Below are 14,343 nucleotides of genomic sequence, written 5' to 3'. Positions count from 1 at the left end.
AGGTTCCCCACCTCTGCCGTAAATGGTGGGAGGATAAGAGCTCTGCAGGTTGAAACCAAAAACTGGGGCTGTCTCCAGAAGCTAATGTGAGAGCCCATGTAACTTGCATAGGATGTTACATGTCTTAAGCAACATGTTACAGCTTCCAAATATCCTTCAAGAGCTGCCCCTTCTTGAACTCAGTAAGAAAGTGCTTTTCCCCCTAAATTGTAGGTGTTTCTTTTTATTTGGCATTATACTAGCAACATCTTTTGTCTTTCCTCCTCCGGGACCCCTATTTGCTGCCTTTTTTTCCTTTTGTGAGCAGTTTTTGAGCAATTTGCACCATTTTCACAATGCTGTAGTCCTCAAGAAATGCTATTTTTCCTACACTGGGGATAATTAGCCCCTCTCTTAATCCTCCCCATTAATGCAGGGGCTACAGTAGCTGCTAATAGATGGAGCTGAGAGTGAGGGCACCGTTAGCATCAAGAGGAAATATTCTGTCCACTGGCAGGCAGCCGTTGTTTTGAAGGGGAAAAGTTGATTTTACAAATTATTTTTACTCCCCACCCCCACCCCGGCCAAAGGGCATTTCCGGACCTCACCACAAGTGGGGTTGCACAATCATTTGCAATGAACTCTTTGGAGAGGCTGACTCCCTCCTAGCTATGCAGGCTGTTTCTGCAGTGTTTGAATTCCTTACATAAACGTTGCCCGCAGCACAAGCTTCTCTGTGCAGGACAGCTGGTCTCTGTTATGATCTTAAGTGTCATTTCCCTTCCCCTGATTGGTAGCGCTCAGCTGTGGGGAGAGAGAGGGGGTTTTTTTGTGAATGGATGGAGTATTCCAAATTGGTTGTGAATGGAGGGTGGTGCCTGCTTGCAGATTCTCTCCCCCTCCCTCAACCTCCTTCTTCAATGAATAACTAAGCCCCATTGTGCTGCTGGCAGAAAAACAACCGCTCAAACAACACAGAGACTGTTGGAAAGAAACATGCTTGTGACTGACAGCTGGAACACCTCCAAAGCTAGTTTCCTGCTGTTTGCTGCTCAGCAAGGCCATGCCTATTAGGAAGTGGGGGTGGGAGAGGACAGAGAGCAAATTATAGGGAGTGGGGGGACGGGGACACATTAACACTTGAAATGCCAACATACTGCCAGAATGAAAATGTATGAGAAATGCAGCTGCTGGTGGTTTCTTTTTTAAACAAAAACACTAGAGTTTAATGAAATGAGTTGTACTCTTGACTTTTTTGTGTAGCCTTTTCAAACAAGCAAAACCTTATCCCTAAAAAAAAAAGCAGCTCAATCCAAGGCACTCTTGGCTCTTCTCTTTTGCCCTCCCGTAGAAAGAAGGATTTGAACAGGTCCAGGGCTTAGCACTAAATGTTCCCTCCCAGATGTGTCCCAACTGCCCCAAAGGAGTGGATGTCTCTGCCCATCTCTGACAGCACATAGAATGCAGGGAACTGCTAATTGGCGGTGATGGCTGGAAGCTGTCACACCCAGGCTATCCTCTCTCACGGGCAATGGCTGTGCGCTTAGCCTTTGTGGAGATAATACTCCACTTCCGACTAAGCCAAGCTGTTCTGTTCTGTCACTATTTAGGTACAGAACTCTGACGCACTTGCCTTCTCCTAGAACGTCTTCTTTTAGAAATTAATTAGGCTAAGCATATATTAGTTGGTTTAAAAATTATATATAGTAGAAGAACTCTCTGCTGTGGCATGAGGGCCATCACCAGCCTTCCCTTCATTTTGAGTTCACCATTTTGGCATTTTAGAGGGCCTGGGTCCTTTGAACCGTTCCCCTCCCTCCCCAGTTTATATACCTTCTGGAGACCCCTTGCTCTTTCTAACTCTAATCTGAAATCTGCTTCCAAATTGCAAAGTGGCAGAATGTGTGCAAGTTGGAATGCATCCTCTTTGGTGATTGCAGAAGGAGAATAGGGTTTGACTTCCATTTCCCTTTGGAGGATTATTGACTGGTCTAGCCAGGGCAACGTGCAATCTCCCAGCAACTATCCAGCGTGCTCCAAACTGGTCTATGTTTTTCTTGATGCCCCCACAAAGCATGGGAGAAGGGCCACAGCTCAGTGGAAGAGCCCAAGCTTCCAGGACCTAGCATCTTCAGGTAGAGCTGGGACAAAACCCTGGTCTGAAACCCTGCAGTGCCACGACCAGCCTGCTAGATGGACAAATGGCCTGATTCCATATAAGGCAGCTTCCAATGTCCCTATGCTTCATCTGGAGTGAGATATTCTCTTGTGATGGAAAACCAGGTTTGGTCTCCTTCAGAATACATTCATCCAGATGCTGGAACAAATAACCTGCCATTCTGGGCTTTGTGTTTTCTGCAGCATTGCAGTGAGTAAGCCCCTGCTGTTATCCCTCTGCAGGGGTGGGGAGGAGTATGCTGTAAAAGGCAAGTTCCTCTAGTAGGACAATTATCTGTGGAGTAAAAGGATGGGAGCCAATTAGACTGACAGCTTCCACCAGAACTAATACTAGGGAAGCCAGTGCCTGGAAAACGTGGTGGTGCAATATGGTGTAACAGTAGAAATTGTATTGGGTGACGTTAAGGAATGAGGCTCTAACCTGCAGATCTCAAGTGTAGCATAGTGATTGAAAGGCACCTGGGAAACTAGATGGAATAATGGAAATTATAATAGAAGCTCTTAAACAGACACTACTGGCGACTAATGACACTTCTTATGTTAACAGGAGTAGAATGGTAGCTGGTCCACCAGGGTAATTTTGGTATTTCTATATAGAATAGATGATGAAGGGTGGGGTGGTTCCTTCCCCTACCCCATCCCTATATATCATGGCACCTTTTGCAACAATATTAGAGGCAATGGCCAAATCTTAGAACTCTAGGATATAACACTTCCTTCTGTTATTTGGGGCTCAGGCAGTCAGGCCAAAAGCTTCCAAGGGCTTTCCCCCCTGCTGTTGAGATACGTTTTGCTGCAAGCTTTAAAGATCTTGCCAGTTTGGCAGTACATTCCTATATGAGGAGGGCCATGCTGCCGCAGATGCCCAGATGAACAGATGATGACAGAAGTGATTCTGATGGCACATAATCTTGCTGAAACAGGAATCTGGGACGTTCTACACAATTCTGTCTTAAACCTAGGAAAAACCCATTCTAGCTGAGATTAGGGTGTGTGCTTCGTGCCTGTTGATTAAAAGCTTCCTGTGAAGAAACTACATTCATGCAGCTTTTGCACAAGTTTGGTACTGCCTTGTGTAGTAACATGGAATGCAAATAATGCTGTCAACATGATGTTCTGCGTGCTTCAGAGATGAGAATGTACCTCTTAAAATGAGGGATCTGATGAAAGGGCCAACTTAGCCAATGACCAAATGCAGACATTTGTTGGGTTCAGCACTGTGTATTTTTAGAACCAGTTAAGCTGAGAGTTGCTGTGACCCTTGTTGAGGCGAGGTGTTTTTTCTAACAAGGTCGTTCCCTGCTTTGTAATTTATCACCCGGCATTGGCATAGCTGCAGCCTTTGCATCCTCGGAAGTGGACTTCTGTTGCCAAGTCTTGTTTAGGCAGTATAGCGATGTGAAGGATGCATCCCTCTCAAAGGGACATTGGAATGCTAGGAGAGCAAGATTGAACGATCCAATTACAAGCCTAGTTCCCTTATTTCTCTCCATGGAAGCTCAGGACAGGTACTTGCCCAAATTAGCCACATCCCTTGACATTTTCCGATAGCATTTATTTTTGTTGTGTTGGCATAAAATGAGGTGGAAGACACAGAGGAGTTGTGTTGCACTCAGAGTGATCCTAGAAATCCTTATGTGTGAGACAAGAACAGTTGGTGTGATATGCAAGTAGTGGAACTCATTGGTGTGGAATCATTTCTGCCTTACAGCTCTGTATTTCAACCACAATGTTTTTCTCAAGCTGTATTCCATAGAGGTTTAGTGGAGTTCCATAAAATGCAGCTTGTGTACCATTAACCATATTTCCCTGCAATACGCAGCTTGCAGCCAAGGGCTGAGTTTGTTTCAGAGGCACCTGAGGACATGCCCTAGACCTAGAATATGCCCCAGAATTCCCTGCAACATGCATGATTACTGCTGGAAAGGAAGGGTGGTTAAACTCCATGGTTCTAATAGAATCCTATTCAAGATGTAGAAATGTGCCCATGCTTATGGTACCAAACATGTACCACCATGTTCTCAGTTCCTCTGCGTATACAATCTGGTATCCTGAGTTCTCCTCATGTTCTGTTCATGCTATCTTGGAATATGCCAGAAAGTGGAGGTTTGGTCCTTGGGAATGAGAAGTTGTAAAAGCCATGCAGAAACAAGTGTTCTGTGACAATTACCACCCCCACGTTCTCATTCATACCCTCCTTTTCCCCACCCTAAAATGCTCTTGCTGCTGCCAGCAGTTAATCTTTTGCTGCTGTGATGCAATGCCTGCTGTATCCAAGTCTAGCAATGTGGATTTCTGCCATTCGCACAGCCTCCATAGTTCTGACACATTGCTATGGAAGTCTAAATGTGCACCTCTCCAAAGACAAGTAACTCTCCTTAAGGCAAGGAGAGAGCTGTGCATGCATGCTCATCACTGTGTAGTGCTGTGACACTAGTATGCACAACTTTAGCTCTGGGGCAGTGAGCAATGTCTGGTTGCAATTTTTTTGGTTATTCCAATCCATGGGAATATGGTTAAGTGCTAAATTACATGATTGCTTGCTTGCTTGCTTGATTGATTGATTGATTGATTGATTGATTGATTTGTTTGTTTTTCTTCCACTTTTAATTTTTATTCAGTGGTACTTCATGGACCGCCCCCAGCTAAGATCAAGAGGGAACTCCACAGCCCTTCTTCTGAGCTGTCTACCTGTAGCCACGAACAGGTGCTCTGTGCTAATTATGGAGAAAAGTGCCTCTACAACTATTGGTAGGTTGGATGAATGGTGCACAGCTTAAGATGCTTTTGGATGGCTTGGGGAAGCATGGAACCTGAACTGGGTTCAGTTACAATTTGCCTCAGTTATGCTGATAAAAACATTAAGAACCACTTAGTTGGGAGCTGAGCTTGGTAGGCAAAGTTGGGACCATCAGGAAAACAGAAACCAACTTAGATTTGCATTCCATTTCTAGGAAACTAAATACATGCCCATGTTGTAGTGCTAGTTATTACTCAGTATTCAGATGATTTGACTAATGGGCAGAAAGTTTAGACTCCACTCTTCAAATCCTTCTTGTGGTTAACCACATCCCTTGGCAGTAGGTCACACATCCAAAGAGCATCATATGTGCTGGTGTGCATGGTACCTGTGATCTTCTAAACTTAAGATATTCAGGTAGCTTCTTTAACTATAAAGCAAATGACAGTCTTAACATTTACTGCTATTGGGGCTGAGTTACACCAGGCCCTTTCTCGTGTACCAAAAATCTTCAAATAGCAGTGGGGAGGGACACATAGTAGATTGCTTGTGTCTTATCCGTACATGCAATCTCTCTGAAGCAGACATGCGTGGCTTTTGCACACAAGTGTACAATAGGTAAATACTCCATCTTACACTCATGTAGGCGGGAAAGCCACATTTGAAGCAGCCTGTGGGCATGATTGGGTGTTGATGAGTGACAGGCTTATGTGCCATTCAGATCGCATCAAATTCTTGTTGGTTATCACAAATGGGGGAATAGAAAGCTCTCCCCCCCCCCATGTTTTTCAATGCAATGAGTTTGTTCCTGAAATAATGGTGATTTTTTTTTATAAGAAAAACCAACAACAATTGGAAGCTACAGTTATCTCCGAGAAAATTGTGAGCGAAGTGTTTTCGAAATGAGCCCTATGACTCAGCCTGTTTTGTCGCTTGCCTGAAGTACAAAGATTCCCTTGAGGCTGTGAACAACCTCAACTGTTACTTCCTGACAACCATGAAATGCAAACAAGCCAGAGCTGTCAAGTGCAGCCAGCAGAAGCTGTGGAAATGGCTGCTGCCCATATTTATTACGGCCCTCTCTGTCTTCTGTTCACACAGTGCCTACGACAGGAAGCCCCCTGCTGCATTCAAGCCATTAACTCCGCCTGCCACCCCAGCCTCACCTGCGCTCCAGAGCACCTCCCTTCCACCCCCACCTCTGCCAGCAACACCTGCCCAAACTCCTGCCCATGCCCCCAGCACAGGCCCTCTGCAGGGAGCGCCCCCTCCACCTGTCCCTCATGCCCTTCAGGAACCAAGGCAGCAAACCTTCGCTGTTCCCCGGCCGCCTCATCAACCTATTCAGATGCCAAAGATGATGCCTGAAAACCAGTATCCAACAGAACACAGGTAAAGAGAGAAAAGTACATTAGTTCTTTTTGTTTTCTTTTTTACAAATCTGCATTCAAGGGCATTTTTTTTTAATGGAGCTAAAATATAAACTTGGCAGCATTGCTAGTGCACACTGATTGGCACACTGAGGTGCTGTGTGTCATTCTTGAGTGCTGTCGGGAGATTCTGAGGGACAAAGTCTTGTTCTTATTGCAAGAAGGCATGCAGCTATATCCTGAAGTCGCTGAGGAATGCGATGTTTGATTATTTGAAGTCAGGGGAAGATGTTCAATTTGGAATTGAGGCAAAAGTTCACGACTTCAGAACTATGACTCATAGCTGAATTTACTTCCCTGGTATCTAAGGAATGTGGCTTTCTGGCAGGCAGCATCCCACTTTCTGGTCCTGCCATCCCAGGCACATTGTATGCTGGATGGATGCTAAATTAGGGTTGCCATATTTCAAAAAGTAAAAACCAGGACACTCCAAAAGTTGCCCTTGCTAAATTTAATAACTGCCGGCACTTTGAATCTTACCATTTTAATATTGGGTACTTGGGTCCCTTTCAGTTGCCTTCCTCCTCTTCTGATGCAGGAGGCCAGCCTTTTCCACTCTTCTTCTCATTTGCCTTGGGAGAAAATGGCTTGGCTTCTTCCCTTTCAGGAGTAACCTACTCCTACAAGAGACCATTGTTTCAGCTTTACAGAATACGAATTCATCAACAGTCAGGCCTGTCTTTCAAACTGGAACACACTATTTCATTTATTATTAAAGATTTATGTCCTGCGCTCTGATAAAATGGAAATGGAAATACAATTTAAATAGATAAATAGATAAAACTGAAATAGATTCAATTCTTATCTTTTAATAGTTTCTCAGGGGCTTATTTATCCTGCTTGTATTCACAGTGGCATTTGCCGTCAATGAAACCCTCATGTGCTTGGTTGGTTTTGTTTTTCCATAAAGTTCTCTAATCTCCTTTTCCTTTCCTGGTGATTCATTGATCCACAAGACAAAACAGTGCCCTGGTTCACACAACACGCTAAGCCAAACCTTGGTTTAGCAAGACAGTGTGGGCTCCGGGAGAGGCCATTTTGCTGCTCTGCCACACTGCACAAAGCCAAAGTTTGGCTTAGCATGTCATCTGAACTAGGACTTGTGGTTGAGCCCTTTCTTCACTAAACACAAAAGGTGCTTCCCTGTCCTGTATTTTACGATTGCTCTCTGTGCTGTGGGTTAACTGATTTAGTATATCTGCCAAAAAGATGCTTATAAATCTCCCTCATTCTGAGCCTGCATTGATATTTGCATTTCCATTGATCTTTAGAGCTATCACTGTTTTCCAATTGCCAGCTCCCTGTGGTGAATGACTCCCATTAGATTTAACAGAAATTTGTGCACTTGATATTGTGCAGTCTATGTCTCCTGTTTTCATTCTGTGGCTTGCCTGATACTTCAGCCTTCCCATCTTTACTAGAATCCTTTTTCTCTCGCAATTGGGATTGGTGACCTTGTGTAATTACTGCAAACTCCTTTGACACTTGCCCAAATTTTATTCCAACTGCTTACATCTTGGTGGTTCTTGAGACACATCCCAGTTCCCCAAGTGTTGAGCAGAAGGCTAGGATCCTAAGACCACAGGCACCCCAAGGAATGGGATTTCACAACTAGAGCTGAGGATAGCTTCTGTTTGGGTTCTTTGTTTTGCTGTTCAGGAAACTACTCTGCCGTTTTGGCCACTGTAGATGTTCCAGATTTGCACAGGGCAAGCTTTTAAAAGTGCCCTGAATTATTTGCATGGATGCAAACCTTTGCAAATGGGCCATGAAACAACCACCATTTGGCATTTGGCAAGGAGGCAATTCTTAGAAATGCAATCAGCCCATGTGTATGTAGCTCATCTGTGCACGTCTTCCCCATAAAAAAGATAGAAAATATTGGGTAGGGGACCAATGTGAAATGAGCTCTTAAAGCTGGAGCAGGTGGGGGTGGGGAGGACTTGAAGGTCGGTATGCAAAGCTACTCAAATCTGTTTTGTGCAGAATGCCGTGAGAAATGCTCTGCTAATCTACACAAGAGATGAAACCATAGGAACATAAATCAACATTAAAGCTTCAAAAGATGAGCTTACCTCCAGAGAGAGATCTGTGCTCATCTGTCTCTGTGACCCTATCTCCACCTCATTTCTTTCTTTTTCTTTCTTTTTTAAAAAGCAGCTTCTCTCTATCACCAGCATCTAAAATTGCTTTTTAGACCCCCAGGCCCTGAGCTCCCAATGACCTTAAAGCTATGCTAGGGACACTCTGCGCAGTCCCATCTGGAAGTCCCTCTTCCTGCAGAGGCCATACCAGCCCAGCTCTAGAGTTACATTCTGGAAGGTTAGAAGGAGGTGGATCGGAAGTTGAGTAATCTGGGCCTGTCAGCTGCAGAGGATCATGTTACAAAGCCAAATGGAGCCTGTGCGCCTCTGGGTGCTTGGGAAAGGAATTGATTGATAGCAATCGCCTTTCAAAGTGTGAAGATGCCTCAGCAGAGCGGAGGGAAGGGAGAGGGCGGGCCTTGCTTGCTAGCCTCTCAGACTTCAGAAGGAGGACTCAAGGGGCTTCTCCCCTTCTACAGCTTGCTTAATCCTTTTAGGGGCTCACCAAGACACATCTAATTTGGGAGATATAGAGCTATTTCAGGTGCCCATCATCCAGATGTCCAGGTTCTGCCCCCCTCCCCCCACAAGCATAAATAACTGATAGGGAGATGTGTCTATTTTTATTTTTATTGTTTTTTAAATTTCTATACCACTTTATATTTTAAAGAAAAATCACAAAGCGGTTTACAGCATATTAAATCAATAAAACAATCTGAAGAAAGTCCAATATAGAATATATAGTCAAAGCAACATAACAGAAAACTAAAATGTTAATTTAAAGATTTCAAAATAAAACATTACAAAGGAGGTCAACTACAGAATACGTATTTAACCTCTCCAGCTGTTTTTAGACTCCAGTTCCCATCATCCCTGACCACTGGTCCTGATAGCTGGGGATGATAGGAACTGTAGTCCAAAAACAGTTTGGGAAACCCTGGTCTATACAGTCCCCACAGCTGGTTCCTGTGAATAATGGAGGCATCCGTGGAAAATGGTCCTGCCTATTTCAAGTCATTTCCCATCCTTTTAAGAATCCAACCAAGAATCTGGTCCACTCCAGGAAACTAAGCTAACATCTGGACATGCACTTAAGAGTAATTTCTTCCTAAATGACTCTTTTCCTTTTATCTCCAAACCCTTTTCAAGACACTGAAAAGCCCCCGGGCCAGAGTGGCATTCTGTCAATAGGTGTTCTGTTAAGATCTTAGATCTGAGGATGAGTGTTGCTGCTCTCCTGCCAGGGCTCTGCTTTGTTGAGCCTCTGTGTGTTCCATATAGCCTCAAAGCATTTCAGAAAGCACACACATTTTCTCCTGCATGGAGAGTTAAAGGCTTTAATCCCTCGCCTTATAGACAGATTAGCAGCCACTTTGCATTCATAGATTGCTGAGTGGATTCAAAATTACATAACCACTTGTTTGGTTTACTAAAATGTCGCCATAGTGAAATAGTCCTGTTCCTGTTCTTTGGCAAAGGGCAAGCTGCTTCTTCCTCTCACTGGAGATGGTCTTGCCCAGTTGATGGTCTAGCTCGATCAGTTCTAAGGCTGCTCCATCGTGGTGGTGTCCCCCAGGGCTGTCATATATTATGTCAGGTGTGGGGCAAGTAAAATGACTGGCCAAAGGGAGTTTGCAGGTGCTGCTGATTGGCAGCAGCTACAATGCCCATGGTGCAGTGTTTTGCAAGTGCTGCCAATCTGCATGCAAAGCTGAGCAGATACCTCTAGTCTCCTTCCAGCTCCTTCTAGCACCTCCTCAGCAGAATTCCTTTTCAGAGCACTTGTTATCCCACAAAATGATCCAGATGTTGGCTCCTTGCATGTAGACAGGGCTGTATGCCTCCAGTTTGGTCATGCTATCACAGGCACCTCAACTGGGGTTCCACCCCTTCATAACAGATGGTTGTTGCTATATTGGACAGGACTCTTGGTGTTAAATATGGATTTCTGTAAGCTACGTATGGTGGGCTGTTGAAGAAATGATTCTGCATCTGAAATGAAAGTTCAGCATCAGAACTTCTCCCTTTTCAGGGGTGTGCAGCCTGGAGGAAGGTTGTAGAATGGGGGTAGCCAAGGCACTGCTCTCTAGATGTTATAGCTCCCAACACCATTGGCCATATTGACTGGGGCTGATGGGAGTTGTGGTTTACAGCATCTGGAGGTACCACATTGGCTGTCCTGCTGTAGTGGGTCTGGAGTGTGTTGACTGTGATTATAACTCTCTCCCTCTCCCTCTTTCTCTTTCTCTTTCTCTCTCTCTCCCTCTCCCTCTCCCTCTCCCTCTCCCTCTCCCTCATATTTCAACCAAGGTTTCAGAGACAGATGTCTGAACCTTGCCACCCATATCCTCAGCCAGGACTTTCTGGGGACAATCGCCCTGTCTACCACAGGCAGATGTCGGAGCCTATTGTTCCAGCAGCTGCCCATCCTCCTCAGGGATTCAAGCAGGAATACCACGACCCGCTCTATGATCACGGGGTCCCAGGCATTCCAGGGCCCCCAAGGCATGGGTTCCAGTCTCCAATGGGAATCAAGCAAGAGCCCCGGGACTACTGCATTGATTCAGGTGAGTCAATTCACTTGAATCCCTCTTAGCCACATGCAAAGGCTGGCTTGTTCCCACTATCTCATCAAGCACATAAAGTAGCCAAGGTGAACAGTAGTCGCTCTGTAGCCCAGGAAAGGGGGACACTGTGGCTTTCCAGATGTTGTTGGACTTCCATCTTCCACCATCCCTGACCATTGGCCTTGCTAGCTGGGGCTGATGGGAGCTGGAGTCCCACAACACCTGGAGAACCACAGGTTCCTTATCCTGGTGCAGCCAGTGGTCCAATCTTCAGGCAGTCCTTGGAGTATGGAATAAATCCTGTTGTGCTTGTTGGATCACCCAACAGTTTGGAGAATACATCCTTCCTTGGCAACAATGCAGGCACCGGTGAGCCCTTGCATGGTTATGAGAGATGTCTCACCTACAGTATGCATTTGTTCTAGACCCATGGTTCTCAACTTGTGGGTCCCCAGATATTGTTGGACTACAACTCCCATCACCCCTGAGCTCTGGTCTTGCTAGCTAGGGGTGATGGGAGTTGTAGTTCAACAACAACTGGGGACCCACAGGTTGAGAAAGGCTATTCTGGACATTCCACCAGGCTCCTCCCATGTTAGTTTTCTAAAACCCCACCCCTTTTTACTGTTCCTTTAAAGCTCCGCTGTTTTCTTCACATTCTAGCAAAGGGAGAGGGTGGAGCAGCTGTCTATTGTGGCAGCGTTTAACCTATTTAAAATGTTAGATTATCTCTTTCTGGCTTTGGGGGGCGGGGAAACAAATGTTAAAATCAGGCATTCAACAGATGTAGCAGAGAAACTAAGCTTCCATAATCTGAAAGGCATTACTGGTGCGGGAAGTGGAGCAAAGAAGAGAAGGCAGCTTTTCACCTTTCTCTGCAGCAGCTCTTTGTCTTCCCATCTTCTCTCTGGCAGCTCTAGCGTTAAGCGACCGGCTCCATGGAGCAGCTATGAACCTGCAGCTGAGCACTCACCTTGGGACATGCAGGGGGGAAAGGAGGAGGGGGTGCCTGATCACTTTAGATTGTGCAGCTGCTGTTGGTGCAGGGCCCACTACATATCTGCAAATCGCCTTAGGCCTAAAAATACTGTGACCTCTTGGAGGCAGGGTGGAACAGATGGGGAAAGATCTAAAGTTAAAGGCTTCCCCCCCCCCTCTTTCCCTGCTTCTCACGTGCTATCGGAGGGAATGCAAAATATTAAGCTTGACTTTTTCAGTGTGTCCAACCTCTCCTGCAGGTTCATTAAGTTATTTTCTCACATGCTCTTGGAAAGGCTTTGCCTTCTCGGGAGAGACAGCTGCAGCAGCAAAAGGGATTGTATTGCAGCTTCCAGGAACAATATGATGTACCTGATTTTTCAAGGCATCATATTATTGCCCACAAATTCAGGTCATCTATTTAGCTGTTGATTCATCTTGTCTCTTGATGCCAAATCCCAGTAGGTTTTTTAAAAAAAATGTAGATGGCAGAAATAGTTTGCATCTGAAGTCCGGCCTCTCAGATGAGGGGAAATTCATGGAAGGGGCTGTAGCTGAGTGGCAAAGCACCTGCTGTGTGTACAAAGGTCATGGGTTCAATCCCTGCCATCTTCAGTTAAAAGAGTCAGTTGCAAGTGATGGGAAATGGCCTCTACCTCAGATTCTGGAAAGCCACTAGCAGGGAGTGTAGACGGGACTAGACCACATGCTCAGGTTTCTCTTCCATTACTACTATGACTTGCTAATGTGAGTTAAGTTGAAAGATCAGACCTTCAAAAATTATATATTTGTTTTTGGATAACCACATTGCCCAGTCTTCCACTTCAGAGATTGCTTCTGGACCACCATTTGTCTCACAATGGGTTTACCTATGTAGTCTGTGTGCCAACCTTAAAACCATGTAGAACAGTGTTGGGGAACTTGTCACTCTCCAGATGTCATTGGACTCCCAACTTCCATCAGCCCCAGCCAGCATGTCCCAACCATCAGGAATTATGGGAGTTGCACTCCAGCAATGTCTGGAGGGCTCCAGGTTTCCCATCCATGAATCAGTTTAGCCTATAGGATCTTGGCACACAGAAATGCGAATCTTGCTATGCATCTACAGTTGATTGTTGGGGCCAGGCAAAATGTGCTTCACCACATAGCTGGATTCTACAGATAACCAGGGTCTCCACTTGGTGAGTTTTGCCGCAGCCTCTGTGGCACAGACTGTTATCTGAATCCAGCCGTGGAGAATTTTCACAGAACCTGCTTCTGTTTGTGGGGTTTGCAGACGTGTAGAAATTGGATGCATAATAATTTGTGCATGGTTTCCATTTAATTTTAAATCCCACCTGGGCCCATTCCAAGGTACATTTAGAAAGCTCTTGGAAAGCCTTGCAGTACAACACTATATATTTTTACTTGGAAACAAGTCTTATGGTTGTCAGTAGAGCTTGCTCCCAGCTTGGGACTGCAGCCTTCAAAAGTAATGGTGCAGAAATACATTTCTTTCCAATCTGGATGGAGGATGCACTCTGCAAAACATTCAGAGAAGCATTACTGGAGAATCGTAAAAATAAATGCTGGATTTCCGAGAAACTGTCAAGTGGAATCGTGCAAATCTAGACATTGGTGCACTGGGGATTTTCTTCATTGGTCTGTCCACTGTTTAACCTGGAGAAGAAGTGAAGTGTGTTTGGTTCAGGGTGGTGTTAACCCCAATTCCATCTTTATTTCAGAAGTGCCTAACTGTCAATCAGCATATGTAAGAGGAGGAGGAGGAGGAGGTTACTTCCCCAACAGCCATGATGGTAAGTGGGGAGTCAGGATGTACAACAACCTTCACAAACTTTGTGCCGTCCATAAATTTTGGACTACAAGTCCCATCAGGTGCAGCCAGCATGCTGGCTGGGTCTGATGGGAGTTGTAGTCCAAAACATCTGGACAGCACAAGGTTGACCAAGGCTGAGTTACATGTATATGCTTATGTATGTCTATGCACATATGAGGTAAAATGGAAATGAATGTAGATGTGATTATCCCAGCAGGAAGTGAAAGGGAAACACCTTCTCCCATGAAACCAGAAGTGCTGGCTTACATGCCTAGCTTAGAGGCCCTTTTGCTGTAACATTAGAGACAACGTTAAGGGAATTGTGCCAGGAAATTTAATAATAGCAAGACACTTCAAGCATTTTTACAGAGCTTAAGGGTGTTGAGAGGTCTTTATTTTTCTGATCCTTACAGCAGCCTAGGGCTATATGATGGGGGAGGCAAGGCTGCAAGAGAGTGGCTTGCCTAAGACCACTTGTTCATTTTTGTTTATCATGTTTCCATCTTGCTGTCCTCAAAGGAGCTCAAGGTGGTGTCTACACAATCCCCTCTCCCTTTTAGCCTCACAACAA

General features: G+C 45.1%; 1 protein-coding gene across 1 annotated transcript in view; it reads left to right on the top strand.

Moving 5' to 3' along the window:
* ETV5 (ETS variant transcription factor 5) overlaps positions 1-14,343 on the top strand; it is a 40,437-nt gene that overhangs the window by 11,477 nt on the left and 14,617 nt on the right. Inside the window, exons 6-9 of the mRNA XM_083741891.1 lie at positions 4,779-4,908; positions 5,999-6,289; positions 10,722-10,978; positions 13,681-13,752. Of these exons, the coding sequence (XP_083598017.1) occupies positions 4,779-4,908; positions 5,999-6,289; positions 10,722-10,978; positions 13,681-13,752 (750 nt within the window). The remainder of the gene's footprint in view (positions 1-4,778; positions 4,909-5,998; positions 6,290-10,721; positions 10,979-13,680; positions 13,753-14,343) is intronic.

Source organism: Podarcis gaigeae, assembly GCF_964106915.1.
Source record: "Podarcis gaigeae genome assembly, chromosome: 5".
Taxonomy (NCBI): domain Eukaryota; kingdom Metazoa; phylum Chordata; class Lepidosauria; order Squamata; family Lacertidae; genus Podarcis; species Podarcis gaigeae.
The sequence above is the reverse complement of the archived record's forward strand: the minus strand, read 5'-3'. Positions and strand labels throughout refer to the sequence as shown.